This window comes from Podarcis cretensis, assembly GCF_951804945.1.
Source record: "Podarcis cretensis genome assembly, chromosome: 10".
Lineage (NCBI taxonomy): Eukaryota > Metazoa > Chordata > Lepidosauria > Squamata > Lacertidae > Podarcis > Podarcis cretensis.
In genome coordinates, this window is record NC_137179.1 from 27133212 (window position 1) to 27152282 (window position 19071).

A 19071-nucleotide genomic window follows, 5' to 3' on the forward strand; every position below is an offset into this window, starting at 1 on the left:
ATCAGCATGCATCGGTGGCACTTGAAATGAATTGAAGTGTAAAATGCAAAACAGAAACCTGAAAAACTGGTATGGGAAGTATCCTGCCACCAACACCTTGATCAGCAGCAAAAGGAAAAGGCACTGATCATAAGCATGGAAGACTAAGCAAGAGTAGAAATCAATGCACGAGTGAGCAATAGAGTGTGGCAAACTGACAGGGTGATACAGCTAGAGACAGCACAGATAAGGAAACCAGTGAAATGGGTTTCTATGATGCATTTAGTGCTTATGTTTTAAATTCACAATCTGTCAGAAAGTAAACTTAAGCTGGAAGAATCAGAGCACTTAGTAGAGGGAACTTGGAAGGTGATGGGCTCCTGTCTGGTTTGGACTCACATACTCCAAAATCAGGCCCAGGTTCAAAAACTCTCATGCTAACTTTAATCTCCAGTCCTTGTTTGTTTATGTTTGTTTCAGCAGTTGATTCTACTTTTGTATGGAATTCATCTTGCATGTGTTTAACGAACATCAATAAAAATAAAAGTTAAAGAAATAAATCAGGGTATACTCAATTACAGAAATTTAACTCAACCCCATGCAGTTCAGTTTGGTTACCTGTTGAATGGCTCTGCATGCACCATACTGAGGCAGATTGTGGCCCCTTCCATCTCAGCGTTGTCCACCCCCTCCCAAGTAATATCTTCACAAGCCCTCCTTTCTTATCTCTTCTGATAGCAACTGTGGGGAAACCCTACCATTCTCAGCAATATGAAAACTGATCTCTCCCATTTCAAAATTGTCATGGAGGAATTTCACATTTAAGACTTCATAAGGACATTTTGACTCCTGTATATAGTACATCTCTCCCCCCCCCCAAGCAGGTTTACATAACGCAAACATAGAACGAAAAAGCACTTTCTACACAGGAAATATTTTGTAGTTCCGGTGTGAATGAATCTTCCATTATTATTAATTAAATGAGCTTAATATATGAAATGTCAACTTACTTGTTTCATCTAGCAATGAACCCATCTACTTTAAATCTCCGTAAAGGGTTACTTACATCCCAGGTCTAAATGCTTCTAATTCTGTTTTTTCCCCATTTCCCCCCTCACCCCCCTTTGGGTTACAAGAATCACCTACTAATCTCTTAGCATTTGAAAATGGGGTCAAGGATGGTAAAAATGCATAGACACAGCTCCTGAGGGAAGCTGATAAACCAGAAAGCATGAAACAAAAGTGCTAAATCATTGCTCTCAGTGACAGCAATGGTACCCAAAACATCTCACCTTTTTACCATCAGCATTCTACTCTTCCACTTGAGTGGCACACTGTGCTCAGAAGCATCTGAAGCAGCACATTATCTGCTTGAGACAAGCAGAAATCCTTTCCTTTTCTGTTGCTTTGGAAGCCTGGATGACATTTTATAAAAGTTGCCCGCTACTTTCAGATGTGGCTATTTTTGTAGTTGCTTCTGTTCAGTCAAATCCAATGAATGAAATACACTTACCATTCAACAATTGTCATCCCAGGCCATTTTCCCTTCTTGCATTTTAAGATACATGCTAGGAAATGCGGAAGAAGGTCTTTGTAATATCAGAATGAAATGCCGGTATCATTTCACTCGCTCTACACCTCTTGCTGTGGATGCAGGAGATAACAAGCTTGCTTCAGATATTTGAAGATGGCTATTGTAACTCCTCTCAGTCTCCTCTTTTCCAAGCTAAACACACTCAACTCCCTCAACCATTCCTTGTGAAGCTAGATTAGACCCTTGATCATCTTGGATGCCCTCCTCTGCCCACATTCCAGCCAATATCCATCTTAAATTGTGGCACCAAGAACTGGATACAGTGTTCCAGCTATAGTTTGACCAAGGTAGAATGTTGTTGTTGTTTAGTCTTTAGTCGTGTTCGACTCTTCATGACCCCATGGACCAGAGCACGCCAGGCACTTCTGTCTTCCACTGCCTCCCGCAGTTTGGTCAAACTCATGCTGGTAGCTTCGAGAACACTATCCAACCATCTCGTCCTCTGTCATCCCCTTCTCCTTGTGCCCTCCATCTTTCCCAGCATCAGGGTCTTTTCCAGGGAGTCTTCTCCTCTCATGAGGTGGCCAAAGTATTGGAGCCACCTTCATGATCTGTCCTTCCAGTGAGCACTCAAGGCAGAATAGAGTGGTACTATTACTTCCCTCGATCAGGATACTATATTCTGTGCAACCAAGCTGCATCACACTGTTGACTCATGTTAAGCTTGTAGCCTACTACGACCCCTTGATCCTTTCCACATGTACTATTGGCAAGCCAGGTGTCCTCCATCTTAAATTACTGCAGCTGGTTCTTCCTGCCTTAGTGAAGAACCTTACATTTGTTCCTATTGAAATTCATTCTGTTAGTTTGGGCCCAATTCTCCAACCTGTTAAGGTCATCTTGAATGCCAATTCTTTCTTCTGCAGCATCAGCTACCCCTTCAAGTTTGGTATCATCTGCAAATTGCATGAGCAGACCCTCGATTTCTTTGTCTAAGTCATGTGAAAAGATGTTGAACAACAACAGGCCCAGGAGAAAACCTTGTGGCATCTCACTTGTCACTTTTTTCCAGGATGATGAGGAACCATTAGTGAGCACTCTTTGGGTTCAGTCAGTCAACCAGCTATAAATCCACCTAACAGTTACCTTGTCCAGCCTGCATTTTAGCAGCTTCTCCACAAGAATATCATGGGGACTTTGTCAAAAGCATTGTTCAAATCAAGATATACTATATCTGCAGCATTTAAGTTTCTGTCTCATTTCTCCTCCAAAGGAAATTATCAAAACAACCACTCAGTCCTTCTGGTACTCAGAGCAGGACTGCATTTGGGAAAGCAAGAAGAAGGTAAAGCTTCACTGCAGAAGTAGATCCAACAATGGCGGATGCCTGCTGCCTGATGAACCATCACTAAAGGGGGTTCATAGCAGATGATACATTTGCCACAGAGGCACTGCTGAAAATAATGTCCCCAAGATGAGTTATGGGCAACTACAAGTTAGGAACAACAGGATCAGCAAAGGATTCAGCATAATGGCTCAAGATAAGCCCAGCAAATGCAGAGGCAGCAGGAGTGCAGCACTGTCAAAGCAACAAAGCAAATGAGGCTTCCAATGTTCCAAAGGTAGAAGGGCACAGCACAAAAGCAATCTTCCTCCCAGTCAGGCAGGTGAGCAAAAAACCTTGCAACAGCTGCAGCCCTGCCCCCTCCTAAAATTGAAAGGTTCTTTTGCTAGGTTTCTAAATGGGAAGTGCAGACAAGAAAAGCTAGCCCTTACTTTTCTCTCCTTTCTGAAGACTAATCACACATTGCTCTGACTCTGCAAAAATTGCTCTACAGTCAGACAACACAAAATCACTGCAACGTTTTTACCCTTCTAAAGGTAAAGGTAAAGGTACCCCTGCCCGTACGGGCCAGTCTTGACAGACTCTGGGGTTGTGCGCCCATCTCACTTAAGAGGCCAGGGGCCAGCGCTGTCCGGAGACACTTCCGGGTCACGTGGCCAGCGTGACATCACTGCTCTGGCCAGAGCCAGAGCCGCACATGGAAACGCCGTTTACCTTCCCGCTGGTAAGCGGTCCCTATTTATCTACTTGCACCCGGAGGTGCTTTCGAACTGCTAGGTTGGCAGGCGCTGGGACCGAGCAGCGGGAGCGCACCCCGCCGCAGGGATTCGAACCGCCGACCTTTCGATCGGCAAGCCCTAGGTGCTGAGGCTTTAACCCACAGCGCCACCTGCGTCCCTTTAGCCTTCTGCATAATGCCAATATATTTATATTCCTTTTTATTTACTAGGGGATATATGAGGCAAACAACTTCTTTAATAATTAACAATAAGGCTGTTTGTTTAAATAAGCAAATGTTTGCAAGCCCAAGCTGCTTGCAAAGATGATGTACAGAAGTGCACATTTCCCTTCCCTTGTGCATGGGATTTCATGTTTTTATGATTGTCCAACATGCTCTAAAATTTTCTGTACGAAACTCCATTATTTCTTGCCACAGACCAGCACTGAATAATACTGTATACACAGATCCCTTGTGCAAACCTACAAATAAAACAATGATGCCAATTAAAGGGAAAATGTTCCTGATGGTTTTGAATTAGTTTTTCCCCCCTTTACAGCAAACACTTTCAGGTTGTAAAAGTATTTTGTTCTGAAACTAATGTCATTTTGTCCCATTTTACTACCTAGGTGTATCACTGCTCCCTTACGTCATTATTAATGGCAATTAGGCTCTTCTTTGGCTGTGATAAAAATAATGATGAAAGAAACTTGTATCACAGTGCCATTCAAAGATACAGCCAAAAGAAACCTATTTGACTTGACATGTACTTATATTAGTGGAGGGAGAAAGGACCTGTGAAGGTCTTTGTCAAAGGTGTGGTACAGACACAAGAGTGGATCCCTGCAAACCATGGTTGGTAGATCAGGAACCCACTTCAAGAAAACATTGATACACACACTGTTCCTCCTCTAGCACAAATCCCCTCACTTCCTCTTACAATGGTAAACCATGCTTTAACTGACAGCTGCACCAAATGCTAAACATGATTAAGAGTACAGTAATAAATTTCCCTCTTAACCATGGTTAGCAAGCTGTCTTAACCAGGATTTGAAACCAGGGATGAAGATGGTCAATGCCAACCACTCTCCCCATGGTTAGCATTGGGAAATATGCAATACTAATTCATGGTTAAAGCTGGCATAAAAAGGGAAGCATATAGCCAGCAGTTTCCTATTTGCATTCCCCAGGAGTTCTTATTCAGAGTCATGCATTGGCTCAGCACTGGAGGCAGCATGACTCTGAAGAAGAGCTCCTGGGGAATGCAAATAGGAAACTGCTGCTGTGCTCATGTCCTGCTTGTGAGCTTCTGACTGGCCACTGTGAAAACAGGACACTGGACTAGATGTGCTTTTAGTCTGATCCAGCAGTGCTCTTCTCAAACTCACACTGAAGAGGGAAGGAAGGGTGGGAGTAATCATTTATCTTCTAGTTTGATAACCACAGTTTACAGAGTGCCTGTGTTATATATATTCTAAGACATGGGAAGGCAAACTAAGGCCTGGGGGCCAGATCTGACCCAATTGCCTTCTAAATCCAGCCAGCAGATGGTCCAGGAACTGGTGTGTTTTTACATGAGTAGAATGTGCCCTTTTATTTAAAATGCATCTCTGGGTTATTTGTGGGGCATAGGAATTTGTTCATATCTTTTTTCAAAATATAGTTCGGCTCCCCACAAGGTCTGAGGGACAGAAAACCCTCAGCCCCCTGCTGAAAATGTTTGCTGACTCCTGTTCTAGGACAAAGTCCTGTGTAAAAAGGCAATAGTTTTCTTTAGTTTTTGAGTGCAAACCTTATGTTAAAAATTAAAAGGCATTGAGATTCAAAAAAAGTCAGTGCTTGTCATATTTTGATAAGGATCATCTAAAAGGTATTCAGGTTAAAGCTGGATTTTCAGATTTGATCAATAAGACTCACTGCAGTCTCAGCTAATGTGGTGGTTTTAAGCAGATTTCCTTCTAGAAATCCATCAATCAATTTAAGATATGTGGCCATCACAGATGACCAGTTCCTTTGAACTGCTCTTGACATTTACACAACTGAGGCAACTTCTTATCTGGGATTATAAAAATGCAAGTCTGCAGCAATCCCATGGATAGGTTTGCCTTCTGCAATTAGAAAGATCTGCCATGAAGATTAATATGTATGCAAGCTTGCCAAAGGCTATGATCCACACGCCACTCTGCTCTGAAATATTTTTGATAACTTTAATGGAACTTAATAAATGACTTAATAACTATTCTTAAAGAATACAATTCTTAAAGCACTACAATTCTAAATGGCGAAGAGTCCATGTTGAGTCTCCTCTTCCAATCACTGAAAAAGTCTAGCCATACAGATGCTCAATGGAGCATGGAGGGATGCTTAGAAAGCTAGAAAGAATTCTGCAAGAAACTCCCAGATGTGACCATGTCCTGATTTAATTTATCCAGCTCTAGCAAAAACCATCAGCTGCAGAGACAGCTTTGCACAAAGGAAAGACATTTTCCCCTCGGTTTCTTGACAGTGGTCTTCAATTACAACCTGCAGTGATGAAATTCAGCAAGAGTGAAGGAAGAAATAAAAAGGAATGAAACCACCAGGATGAGTTTGTAGAGCCAGATTATTAAAAGTCCCACAGATGTCGGTGCAAGTGACAGCCGCCAGAACTTCATGAGGTAGGGGAATAGAATATGGAAAATTAAATTCCCCATTGGACCTGAACAAGATTAATATCTTCTCTGATGAACTGAATGTGTTTAAGCTGGACTGCTAATATTAAATTTCCTGAGGTGCACATAGAAAAAAGTTTTTTTTGTGTGTGTGTGGGTGGGGGGACATGTCAAAGGGTAGCAGTGACCTATAAAAATATAGGTATTTTTTTATTCTCTGAAAGTATATTCTCTCCATCCACTAGATAAAGCTGGCATGTATTGCGTGTTAGGGGATGCGTAGTACCTCTGGTGGGGGACATGCAAACTGCTAAATCAGTCCATGTATGTTTCCTCATCCCAGCATCTAGATCTAATGTATGTGTGAGTGCATGCGGGGGGAGAATCTCCAACCTAGGAGCAAACAACATTGGCTTTGCAGGAGCCCCAGCTTGATCTGCAAGGTGATTCCCCACAAATCATGGCCACCTGCCAGGGACAGATGGGCAGGATAACCCACCTCTCAACCATCTGGCATCATTATGGCATCAGGTGATTGGTGGCAGGTGGGCCACTGTCTCACCTGTCAAAGCTGGCCCATGGAGGTGTGACAGATTATCATCTAGATCCCAAGTCAAAAAGGTCCCCTGTCTTTGGTCTAATGTGTAACCCTTAACAGGTGGATTATCGCCAGGTTTCCACAAGCCACTCCTACAACAGTAGGTGGGCTACAAAATGGCTTGCTGCATGGGGCACATGACACAGAGAAGGAGATCTAAGGGGCCTCCATGAAATAGCCCATCTTATTTGAAGTGGCCCCTTTAAGTCCCATTAGACTTCCAAACATTAGGACAGTGCACGCTATATATTTTCAGTGAAAAAGAACATTTCTTTCTCACTTTAGATGTATAAATGACCTCACCCCACACTGTAAATTCAAGTGAACTTTTAGATTTACTCACTTCGCAATTTATTGGCAAAAGTTCAGAGAACATTTGTTAAAGCTGCTGGAGAGCAATAATTATGTACGCACAGACAAGAAATTTGTACTCCAGCTCATATAAAATATTCTATGATCTTTCCTTTGAGACAGTTACCTTTTTTATATTAAAAAACAGACTTTGAAACAGACTAGGAAGTTGTTATATTTAATACTTCTGGGAAAGAATATTGCCCTGGTATTCAGTTCAGAGATTAAACAGGTCAACTCAATGAAAATGATTTGAGAAGGTTTTTTATGAGAACCATACCCATCCTTGTAATACCAAGGCCTTATTTAAATTTAATATGACAAACACGCACCATGGGGTTGGATCCAGCCTCAGTCATGCTTTGAATAGACCCACTAAAATCAATGGAATTTCTAATTTAAGTTCCTTTTTTTAAAAAAAAAATGCTCTCCTCTAAGCATGACTAAGTCTGGGTTGAAACTCCGTACGTTTGTGCACACGTGCAATTAGATGGTTGATGGCCTATTATTCAGTGTAAGAGTATGTAATCCCAGCCTCTTAGTTGATGCAATACCCTTTCACACACTGGAGAGAACTAACACTTCTGCCCTGTGGTTTCCTCTTCAAAGTGAGTGCTGTGGTGGGAAAGTGGGTATGGGAAAGAAAGAGACAGATGGAGGGAGTCTAAGGATAGTCACACAAAAAATAGGCAAAGGAATGGAATAGAATGGAGTTAGTCTGGTTAGACTAAGAACAGACAAATTGGTACCTTCCAGCTCCTGAGTTATCTTAGAGTTAGAGTTAATCTATCTGGAAGATCGTATTCCCTCATATGATCCTGCCCAGGTTCATGAGATATTCATGGGAGCCTCTTACTTCAGTCCTGCTACCCACACAGGAACACTTGGTGAGGACACAAGGAAAGGGCCTTCTCAGTGGCTGCTCCCAGACTTTGGAACTCCCCGCCAGGAAAAGCTAGACTGGCACCCTCCTTGTTGTCCTTCCACCAGCAAGTGAAGACTTTCTTGTTTCAACACGTTATGGGAAATGAAAAGGCTGGTGCTGTGCTGTTTTAATTGTAATTATTGATAGGGTTTTAACATATTTTATATACATTTATAGTTTTAGTTCTACAAATGTTCAATTGTTTTTCATGATTGGTTTTCTCTGCATGATATTTTATTCAAGCTTTTTCATAATACAAGATAAAAAAAAACTAATCTAAATAAGATTTTTTTCTATGTTTTTAGCAGTTCTTATTTTTTTCCTTTAAGCTGTCTTGAGTTCCCATCAGGGGAAAAGGCAGGTTATGAATGAATGAATGAATGAATGAATAATAAACTAGGACCGGGGAGCCATGAAAAACACTGAGCAGCCTTGGCCATTCATGAACTCTTAGTCTAACCTACCTCATAGGGTAGTTGTGATTAATTGGGGTGGTGGGGGAGAGAAACACAGATATAACCCTGAGTTCATTGGAAAATAAGGAGTTAAAACGCAATAAGTAGTAACTGATTCACAACTATTTGCAAGGTTACTTGAATAAGTTTCAAGTCTCTCCATGGCAAACTGGTAATTTACACTCTTTAAATTATTAAAATAGCTTTTTACATTAGTGTACTCATGATGTAAACATTTCTAAAGAGTAAACACCTTCCATTCTTAATGCATAAAAGATTACTAGTAAACATCATTTCATTATACATTAATTGCAAGTTTTATTTGGTGAACCTAATATACAGATGCTATTAAGTGATGAAATTAAATCCTTATTTGCATGAATAGTTATTTGACATGTTAAACAGCTATTTAAAACTATTCAGTTTGATCCTCTTTGTGGAATTATTTTTAGATTTCACAATAGTTATTAGGCCAGAGAAGTTGCTTTTCTACCAAAATGGACAAGGCTGAAAATGAATATATTTAAAAAACCAATGAAATTTGCTGCTCTGTTTTAGTGAAAGGAGGGGGATTAAAGGTTGTCGATGTAATCAAGAAGAATAGCATTCTCCAGAAAATACCGTATTTTTCGCTCTGTAAGACGCACTGGATCACAAGACGCAACTAGTTTTTGGAGGAGGAAAACAAGAAAAAAAAATTCTGAATCTCAGAAGCCAGAACAGCAAGAGGGATCGCTGCGCAGTGAAAGCAGCAATCCCTCTTGCTGTTCTGGCTTCTGGGATAGCTGCGCAGCCTGCATTCGCTCCATAAGACGCACACACATTTCCCCTTACTTTTTAGGAGGGAAAAAGTGAGTCTTATAGAGCAAAAAATACGGTAATTCCCTAGGGGAGCATTCACAGATCAATTAGCTGAATCCAGACTGCCAACTCTGTCTTACTCTATATGAATTTGAAGTGGTCAACCAAATCCCACTTTGGCTGAAGTCTCTCCCCTGCTGACCAAAATTGGTAGTACCTGACATTTACTGTGGGAGTTCTGTTCCCGGCTCCTGCATGCCCTGCCTCGCCTCATTCCATCCCACCCTTTTAGTGACATCTTTCAGACATGCATTAACCAGTCAGTCGTTGCCTGTGATTTTTCCAAATCACTTCTGCTCATGGAAGCTGTACAACTCAGAGCAGCAAATAAAACTAAACTACTGCAGTCAAACTGGTCAAACCACAACATGTGCTGGGTTGGCGGGAGTGTGTGAACGGGATGGGAAACTCACTGCGCAATGCCCACTTAGTATGTTCGAATGCTGTTTTCAGTGAGCAGATGAAAAGGGCTTCCACTGAACGTGGATGTGATTATACAGAAATATTCATAATACTTTTACCATTGCTATTATCATCTCGTAGGATTGTATTTTAAATGTTGTAAGCACCATGGGTAGATTTAATTTGAAGTGGAAGTTGATTAATCCCACAAACCAACAACTAAACAAATAAATTGGACCCAACCTCTCTAACGCTGGCAATCCATTCCCGGGTTCTCTAAACCCAGATAGCACAATCCAAAGGTTTGCTAGAATAGTTGAAATGAGTGAGATAATGATCTAAGGAGTGATGGGAAACATCAATTAGAAATCCACCTTCCCCCTTTTGAAGTCTTCAATGGTAAAAACTGCAGGTTAGAATAACTTGATTCTGCTTTGGGTAAGAATTAACTGGAAAACATGAATACCCCATTCAGTTTAACATCCCTGGATTTATTTTCTTTTTAAACATCTGAATAAATGGGCAGACTTTGGTACTATGGTGCCCTAAGCTAGGCAAAAATCTCTTCCCCCCCCAGCACCCACACAGTGCGGGGCTTTGGGAAGGAGGTTTGAGGATTCCAGGAGGGTCCTAGAGCCTTTCACCTTCTCCCCAAATTTTGGCAAGTACTAACTAGGCTTTGGGGAGGAGAATGGAGGGCTCTAGGACCCTGCTGGAGCCTACATGACTCCTTCCCATAACAGGGCACCTTCTCTGCTCAGAACTCAGTGAGGGGGAAATGGTCAGCTGCCCTAACTCTGCCTCTGCTGAACACTCAGATTATGGTAAGAGACCTTGGCTCAGTGACAGAGCACAAGCTCTGCATAGAGAAGGTGCTAGGTTGAGTCCCTAGTACCTCCAGTTACAAAGGATCAGGGCAGGTGTTGAAAGTTTCCACGACCTTGGACAGCCACTGCAAGGCATAGTAGATGATACTGAACGGGCCAAAGGTCTCATTTGATGTGAAGCAGCCTCATGTATTGTGATAGGAGTTTTATGGTCTTAGATATATGGTAATGTTCATAACCGCACATACATAGGTCAGCACAGGAAGACCAACCTGGAACCATTTTTGATTCCTAAACTGACCAAATGTTTTCTCTGCAAGGCCAAACTGGAAAAGCCTCCCCATTGTCTCTTTCCTCACAAATCCTGTCTTTAGGACACATTTAAGATATGAATAGGGTGTGAGCCTGTGACCTGGCCCAGGAAATAAGTATTTTACCACTACAAAAGAATGGCCAGACTCCCCAGGAAATCCAATCAAGTAACTTGCCAGACAGGAGATAAACTGGAACAGGAGAAAAACAACATGCAAATGTTCTGTTTTAGACCGCCTTTTCTGGGATGTATCTGAGGGGTGGTCTTAGGTTACACCCCTTCTGTGATGTATGCATAATGTTTCTGGGGGTGATCTTGATCTAGAGGATGGGAATTTCAAAAGTCTTTATAAGCCCTTGCACAGCATTTTTGTGGGTCCTCCTCCTTTCCTGTGAGTGAGGGGAGCACCCTGTTGCAACAGATCAATAAAGATCAAGCTTACTAGCTGCTTTGCTTCTCAATATTCTCTGGTTGGCCTCCGTTATCTTCTCCTATCAATAGGGAACCTATGTAAGGACTCTATATGGGCTCTTGGATACCCCATAAGGGAAAAGGACATATTTTTATTTACAACTGTATTCATTACTTCAAACTAAGGATCATGCAATTTTCCTTCTTCTAAAGCAGACCAGCACAATGTGTGACTTACCAAGTCAAATGCAGCCCATCAGTTAAAATAGTGTCATCTGTCAGGTTGGGAATTAGTGGCAATTAAATTTCTGTTTTTGCTACCTGCCTAGAATTACAAAATTGGGGTTGGGGTTATCTAGTTCCTTGCAGAATATCACATGGCTGTTGGGTTGCATTCATCCAGGGGAGTCACAGAAGCTGTGCAAGCCTGTTCTGTTGCAAGAACAGTGACCACAGGCAATTCCCAGGTGGAGGGGGAATAAGGTTATATGAGATCAGTGTTTTAGTCTTGGCAAGACATCTCAGTTCCTCTCTCAATCTGACAGAAACTAAAGTTACTTTTGAATCACTGCTCATTCAAATATTGCTTATGTATGCACCGGGGAATAAACCTCATTCTCTTTTTCATGCTTCAGTATTAGCTTTGTCTTTCAAGATGTTAGCTAAACAGATGAGAGTCCTTCATCTCCTTTGGGTTTTGAGGTGCTGAATTGTAAGATCGGAAATTTTTAATCCCCCAGCCCATAAAGGAAACAGCACTACTGCAAGAAAAAAAGGAAAAGAAAGGAAGGGGGTAGGGAAGCTGAGATTGTCTATTCGGTGCCTGCCAATGTAAGGAGGGCATGAAAACTGGGGTAAGCTGAACTAAAGCAAATGGACAATTAATTCCTAAAACTACTGTTCAGAAGCCGGTGTCCTCCGTCAAAGCCAAAGTCAGTTTCCTAGTTGCCTAACTAAAGGTAAGAGATAGGAAAAAATATAATTTCTCATAACAGAACATGGTAGAAGATCACTTTGCTGACCCATGTACTCTCACTCTGCATTTGAAGTGTCCCTCCAGAAAAAAACTAGTTACTGACTATGGCCACAAAACTTATGTTACTGGTATGCACTGGAAGAGGCAGCATCAGAGGCAGTGATTACTGCAAGGATGAACAGCCTGTGGCCCTCCAGATGTTGTTTGATTTTAACTCCCAACACAACTGATCATTAGCCATGCTGGATGTGGCTGATGGAGTTGTGGTTGTTGTAGGCACCCACCTGGCTCGACAGACCATTAGTGCGCCTCTGAGGGTGAAATCAAACTGCTAGAGAATCACAGCCCCTGCTGTGGCTGCAGAGACCGTTAACTTGTAACTGTTGCCTCCCACAATGTTTTTGCTGCGTTAGGAGCACTGAAGTGACCTTTCTGGGGTGCAAGCCTGGGCAGTGCGTATGGAGGGCCTGGGCTGCCCAAAGACAAGACACCCCCCTTCTCAGCCTCACTGATGTGGTCCAAAGGAAAGCTGAACAATGCATGGGAACAGTTTAAAATGAGAACACTATCTCAGTGTTGAAAAAACTGTTAAAATGCCATCCAGGTTATTATTTGTGTTTCTTAATCACTGGTTGTTTTTATTAGGCTAATTACATCTCTTTCAATTTCACTGTCTATATATCCAGATATATATATATATATAAAGATAGTTATTGGATTCATTTGTTTGGCAAATAATGGCTCAAGAGCTAATTAGTTCTCTTTTTCCTTTCTTTTTAAAAATTATTTGTTATTATTTTTCTATTTTGTTGAGTAACTCTTTACTTGTATTTTGTATTTGCTATGTTGTTGTTTATGTTGCTTGCTGAAATGATAATGAAGCCTAGAGTACAATGTTAAAACCAAAAGAGCTATTTTATGTTTATTATGTAAGCAGTGCAATTTATTGGTGAATACGTCCTCCTTTCTTTGTAATTAGAACAATTTTGTATTGTTGTAACATTCAATATTGCAGAAGGTTTTTTACAACTCAAAAAACCTCCCTACAAATAATTTTCTAAATAATGGGATATCTTCCTAGACACCACAAATGCAACAACACACATGTGGTGCTGATAATACCAAGATTGCAAGTTTGATCCCTGTAAGGAATAGCTACATATTCCTGCATTGTAGGGGGTTGGAATGGATGACCCTCAGGGTCCCTTCCAAATCTATGATTCTAAGATTCTATGGTGTGGGTGCAGGGGAGAAGCTTCCTTATACCAAGTAAGACAGCACAATGTATGGGGAAGGGAGAGACAGACAGGAAGCTTCTTTACAGATTCCAACCACTGGCCCATCTACCTCTGCATTGTCTACACAATGGCATCAGCTCTCGAGGATTTCAAACAAGAGTCTTTTCCAACCCTTCCTGAAGATGTGAGAGACTGAGCATAGGACCTTTGGAATTTAAAATGTACTTTTACTACTGAGCTGGGTCTTTCAAACAGCACACCATGCTCATCTTTGAATGCTTAGGAGACACAAACCTGGACAAACTATCTTCCTATCTAAGCTGCTGTCCTCGAGCTGTTTGATTGCCTGCTGCTCTTGCATTTACTTTGGGGGGGGGGTGGGAGGAAAGAGCCAGACACCTGTTGCATGACACACTCCAGATTCGTAAATGCCTCTAAGCAACTGGGAGATGGGATTATCTACAGCTGGACTGTAAGACAGAAGATAGAAAATAATAATTTGGAATATAAGTCACTTTTTTTTTTTTTTTAAAGGAGAGCTTTGAATTATAGAGCAAGGAGGGACAGGGGAGAAATCAAACCTCTTCATCATGCAAAAGCCATTCTGATTTCAAGTAGCCAATTTCTCACTCTTCCATTAATGTTTTATTCTAGAAAGCACTTATGCAATGACTATGGGACAGCCAAGTTGTAATTAACTAAATACTTGCCTATGTAAGCATATGTCGACATCTGCAATGACAACATCAGCAGAGAGTGTGACATTCCATTGGCTGGAATCTATGGTACTCCAGAAGTTGCTTACCTACATCTCCCATCATTGCTGACCACTGGAGAGCCACAGTTTAGCCACACACCCACACCCGCTGTACAGTGTTAACCCCAGTAAGAGAAGCATGAACCAGGGTTGTTTCATCCTGTGAGCCTACAACTTCTTTATAACTTCAGGTAGTTGATCAAGACACATCTTTTTCAGAGGGTATATGGAGGAGGAAAGAACTTAACTGACAACTACTAATAGCAACAGCATTCAGTAATTTGTTGTTGTTGTTGTGTGTTTTAAGTGTTTGTGTACATGTAGAGCTTTAAAGCCATTAATTGCTTCAGTGCTGTATGCCTGAAGGAAGTCTCTGCACCCATAATTCAGCCCAGGGACTGAGGTCTAGCTCCAAGAGCCTTCCAGTGGTTCCCTCATTGTGAGAAGTGAAGTTACAGGGAATCAGGCAGAGGGCCTTCTCGATTGCAGCACCCACCCTGTGAAACACCTTCCCATAAGATGTCAAAGGGATAAATAATTATACAACCTTCCATAGACATCTAAAGACAGCCCTGTATTGGAACAACCTTCCATAGACAGCCCAGCATTGGAACACTTTTAATGTGTGATGTTCTGTTGTGTTGCTGCTGTGTTTTTGTATATTATGTAGGGGACACGGGTGGTGCTGTAGTCTAATCCACTGAGTCTCTTGGGTTTGCTGATTGGATGGTCAGCAGCTCGAATCTGCATGATGAGGTAAGCTCCAGTTGCTCCATCTCAACTTCTGCCAACCTAGCAGTTCGAAAGCACATCAGTGCATGTACTGTAGTTAAATATATACCACTGCGGTGGGAAGGTAAATGGCGTTTCCATGCGCTCTGGCTTCTATCACGGTGTTCTGTTGCACCAGAAGCAGTTTAGTAATGCTGGCCACATGACCTGGAAAGCTGTCTGTAGACAAACGCCGGCTCCCTTGACCTGAAGTGAGATGAGTGCCACACCCCATAGTTGCCTTTGACTGGACTTAACCATCCAGGGGTCATTTACCTTTTTTACCTGTATATTGTGTAGGAAGCTAATCAGAATATCTGGGGCAACCTAGTCAGATGGGCGGTGTAGAAAAAAATAAGTTGTTGTTGCTGCTAATAGATTGCATTTCTTATGGCTTTAATGCATTCTTATTTACTTGTTATTTTTACTGTAAACTACACTCTGACTTGTGCAAATGGTGGTATAAAAATAAATAGATTTTGTTTTGATGCTCTTTGTGAAGTGCAGAAGCTCCCTTTCCCCCAACAAGTTGTAAGAAAAAAATCAATTTATATCAGGCAATTCTTTTATCAGACCTCCAATAAAACGTAGATTTATTTTTCTTCATTTTTCTAAGCACAGAGTTTGAATCATGAAATGTACTCAGACTGCTTCCAGCAATGCTGCCACCAGCTCTGAACTGCCAGTTGCAGTGGACATGCATTTATGAAGAGGACAAATTTCACTCTAAAAATGTTGTTCTGTTTTAAACACTGTACGGATCATAAATAGTTAACTGTGTGAAGATGGGAAGCAAAAACTGGTCTTCTACTACTAGTTGAAGGTAAACAGCTTGTATTGTGCTGGGGTTCAGTTGGTAGTCTGCACAAGGACAGTTAAACAAATACTGTTGCTGAAGGAAGTCTATGGGTCTAATAAATCAGTTTATGCTACAACCCTCAAAATAGGCACAACCACAGAAGTTAGCTAACTAGGAGGTCTGGAAAATAGATACTGAAAATGTCAGGGTGAAGCGACAGCATCGCCTCCCCCCCTTTTTATAGTGGGTGGGGAAATGGGGGAGGCAACAGATGACAACTTCATCCCATCTGTCCAAATGCTGCTAGATCTAAAGTGACAGCAACAAAAGTCCCCAAACTCATCAGCTCCCAAAACCCATCAATATTAGACAGGCTTCTTCCTCTTACCTTCAAAGCTCCCAGCAAACAGGTAAATCCAGGTTACAGCAGGAACAAAAAGGAGAGTCAGAGAGGCAGCCAGGAATTTCCGTCGCCCTCTGCAGATTCCCAGCATTCTCTCAGAAGTGGAGATTCCTAATCTGGTTCTGTTCCTATGTCGGAAGCATGAAGTCCACAGTCTCCCACATATTCCCTGAAAGAAAGAGAAGGAAGCAATACATTATCAGTGCACATTAGCACCCTGCCATTCTCATGAGCAAAGTTAGACTCCTCCAACAGTCCCTGCAAAAACACGGGTAAAAATAGGCCACACACACTGCAAAAACACAGTCCCAATTTCAGTATTCTGTAAAATGTCAAAAACAATAAATGTGTTCCTTAGAAGCATCATGAAAGAGCATAAATCAATAGCGTATCTTATCATATCAGCTACACGCGACATACATTTTATTAAAAAAAAGCAACCATTTTACGCTGCCCTTTGAAAATAAAGAAACCTCCATTCTCCTTGATGTCTCTGCACAGGTGGTACTCCTGGGTAGATAAAACAGGGCCACCTGTTCTGCCGCCTCTGCTTCCAAAGAGCAGCAGGTACACCAGCAGCTGCCTGAAAGCGGAAGAGTCAGAAGCAGTAGCAATCAGTAGTAGTAAGCAACAATGTTCTCTGAGAGTTGTTTCATACACAATGCTTTCTAGGTGTGCACTTAACATGCTTCGGATATTCCTTGAAATCATGTGAATGTGGCAATAATTTACAAACATGTAAGCCATGTCAGGAATCCACAACAGACAGCAATTTCTTGTGTTCTGTTCTGATTTCAGATCTGTTACTGTGAAATGTAAAACTGAAGTGTAAGGTGGCCTTTTAGGGCCCTTTACATTTCACCATTTCAGTTTGCTCCTTAGCACTGCTGTGGCACTTGCACTCATCCAGAATCAACAGCTTGGGCATAGCTCTTGTATGAATACAAGTAATCCCACCACAAAATTATTTTCACAGATGCAGTCTATTTAAAACATTTAAACCCACCTTGTGGGCTGTGGCTGCTATAAAAATATAGTAAGTACCACTACTATCATCATTATCAATTATTTATTAACTGCCTTCTAAAAAAAAGTCTCAAGGCTATTTACACTAAAGATAATTAAAAACAAGAAATGAAAACCACAACAAATATACAGCGGTACCTCAGGTTACATACGCTTCAGGTTACAGACTCTGCTAACCCAGAAATAATACCTCGGGTTAAGAACTTTGCCTCAGGATGAGAACAGAAATCATGCTCTGGCGGTGCGGTAGCAGCAGGAGGCCCCATTAGCTAAAGTGGTGATTCAGGTTAAGAACAGTTTCAGGTTAAGAACAGACCTCCGGAACAAATTAAGTACTTAACCTGAGGTACCACTGTATTTAAATCAAGACTAAAACCATACAAAATAGACACTCAGTGTAAAGACCCATTTATCCAGCTAGAAAAGCCTGTCAGAACACAAATGTCTTCAGTTGCTTCAGAAAAGTGCATATAGTGGGCACCTGTTGTACCTTGACAGGACTGCCATTCCACAGAATGGGGCAACTATATTACAAGCCCTGCTCTGAGTTATTGTGAACAGGTTTCTGAGATCTTTGCAGAAGAGACTCTCCCACAGACTGCAGTGATCTACTGACTGTAAGGCCTAAGGTGCTCTCTCAAGGAACTTGGTCTTGAGACTTCTCTGCTAGTACCAGCACGTTGAACTCAGCCCAGTAGCAGATTGGCACCTAGTGCAAATCCTGAAAGCAGGGTGTTACACGATGGTGGCAGCTTGCCCCCACAAGCAACCTAGGAACCCTGTTCTGCACCAGCTTCAGCCTCCAAATCATAGGGTGCATTGGACTAATTGAACCATGAAGTTATCAGTGAATGGACAACTGTGGTCAAGCTATCCTGATCTAGGAACAGTTGTAGTTGTCATATCAACCCAAGTTAGTAAAAGGCACCCCTAGACACTGAGGATACCAGCATCTCCAGTAACAGAGCTGGATTCGGGAGCACCCCCAAACTACCTACTTGCTCCTTCAGGGAGAGTGCAACCCCATTCCAGGGGAGGTAACATACCAACTTCCTGGAGCTGGGAACTACTCCTCCACAGTGCCTCCATCTTACCAGTATTTAGACTCAGTTCCTTTGGCCTCATCCAGGGCCTTCTCAGTCATCCCCAATTCAGACGTGAAAGAGAAATAGAGTTGGGTATCATCAGCATATTCCTCCCAAACACCTAAAGACTGATCCATGTAGATGTTAAATAGCATCAGAGACAAGACAATGCCTTGTGACACCCTATAGCTAAAAAGCCAGGAGACCAAGAAGCACCCATCCAATTCTACCACCCCTGGAGATAAGACTGGAACTACCAAAGAACAGTACCCAATACCCATCTCCAGCAGATCGTCCAGGAGGATACCATCGTTGATGGTATCAAAAGTTGATGAGAGCTACTGCAACACATTCTGCAATAGCTGTTAATGTAATACAGTGGTACCTCGGTTTACGAATGTAATCTGTTCCAGAAGTCCGTTCTTAAACCGAAACCATTCTTAAACTGAGGCGTGCTTTCCCTAATGAGGCCTCCCATGCCAGTGCCCTTCCATTATTCAGATTCCGTTCTTAGGCTGAGGTAAAGTTCGCAAACCAGGACTCTACTTCCGGTTTTGCAGAGTTCTTAAACTGAATAGTTCGTAAACAGGGCTGTTCTTAAACCGAGGTACCACTGTACATTAATTTGTGCATTAAAATGCTACAG

General features: G+C 41.9%; 1 protein-coding gene across 1 annotated transcript in view; it reads right to left on the reverse strand.

Annotated features, from left to right (window-relative positions):
• LARGE1 (LARGE xylosyl- and glucuronyltransferase 1) overlaps window positions 1-16483 on the reverse strand; it is a 250247-nt gene extending 233764 nt beyond the window's left edge. The window contains exon 1 of the mRNA XM_079992447.1: window positions 16300-16483. Within this exon, the coding sequence (XP_079848573.1) occupies window positions 16300-16405 (106 nt within the window). The 5' untranslated portion in view covers window positions 16406-16483. The remainder of the gene's footprint in view (window positions 1-16299) is intronic.
• Window positions 16484-19071: the final 2588 nt, after the last annotated feature.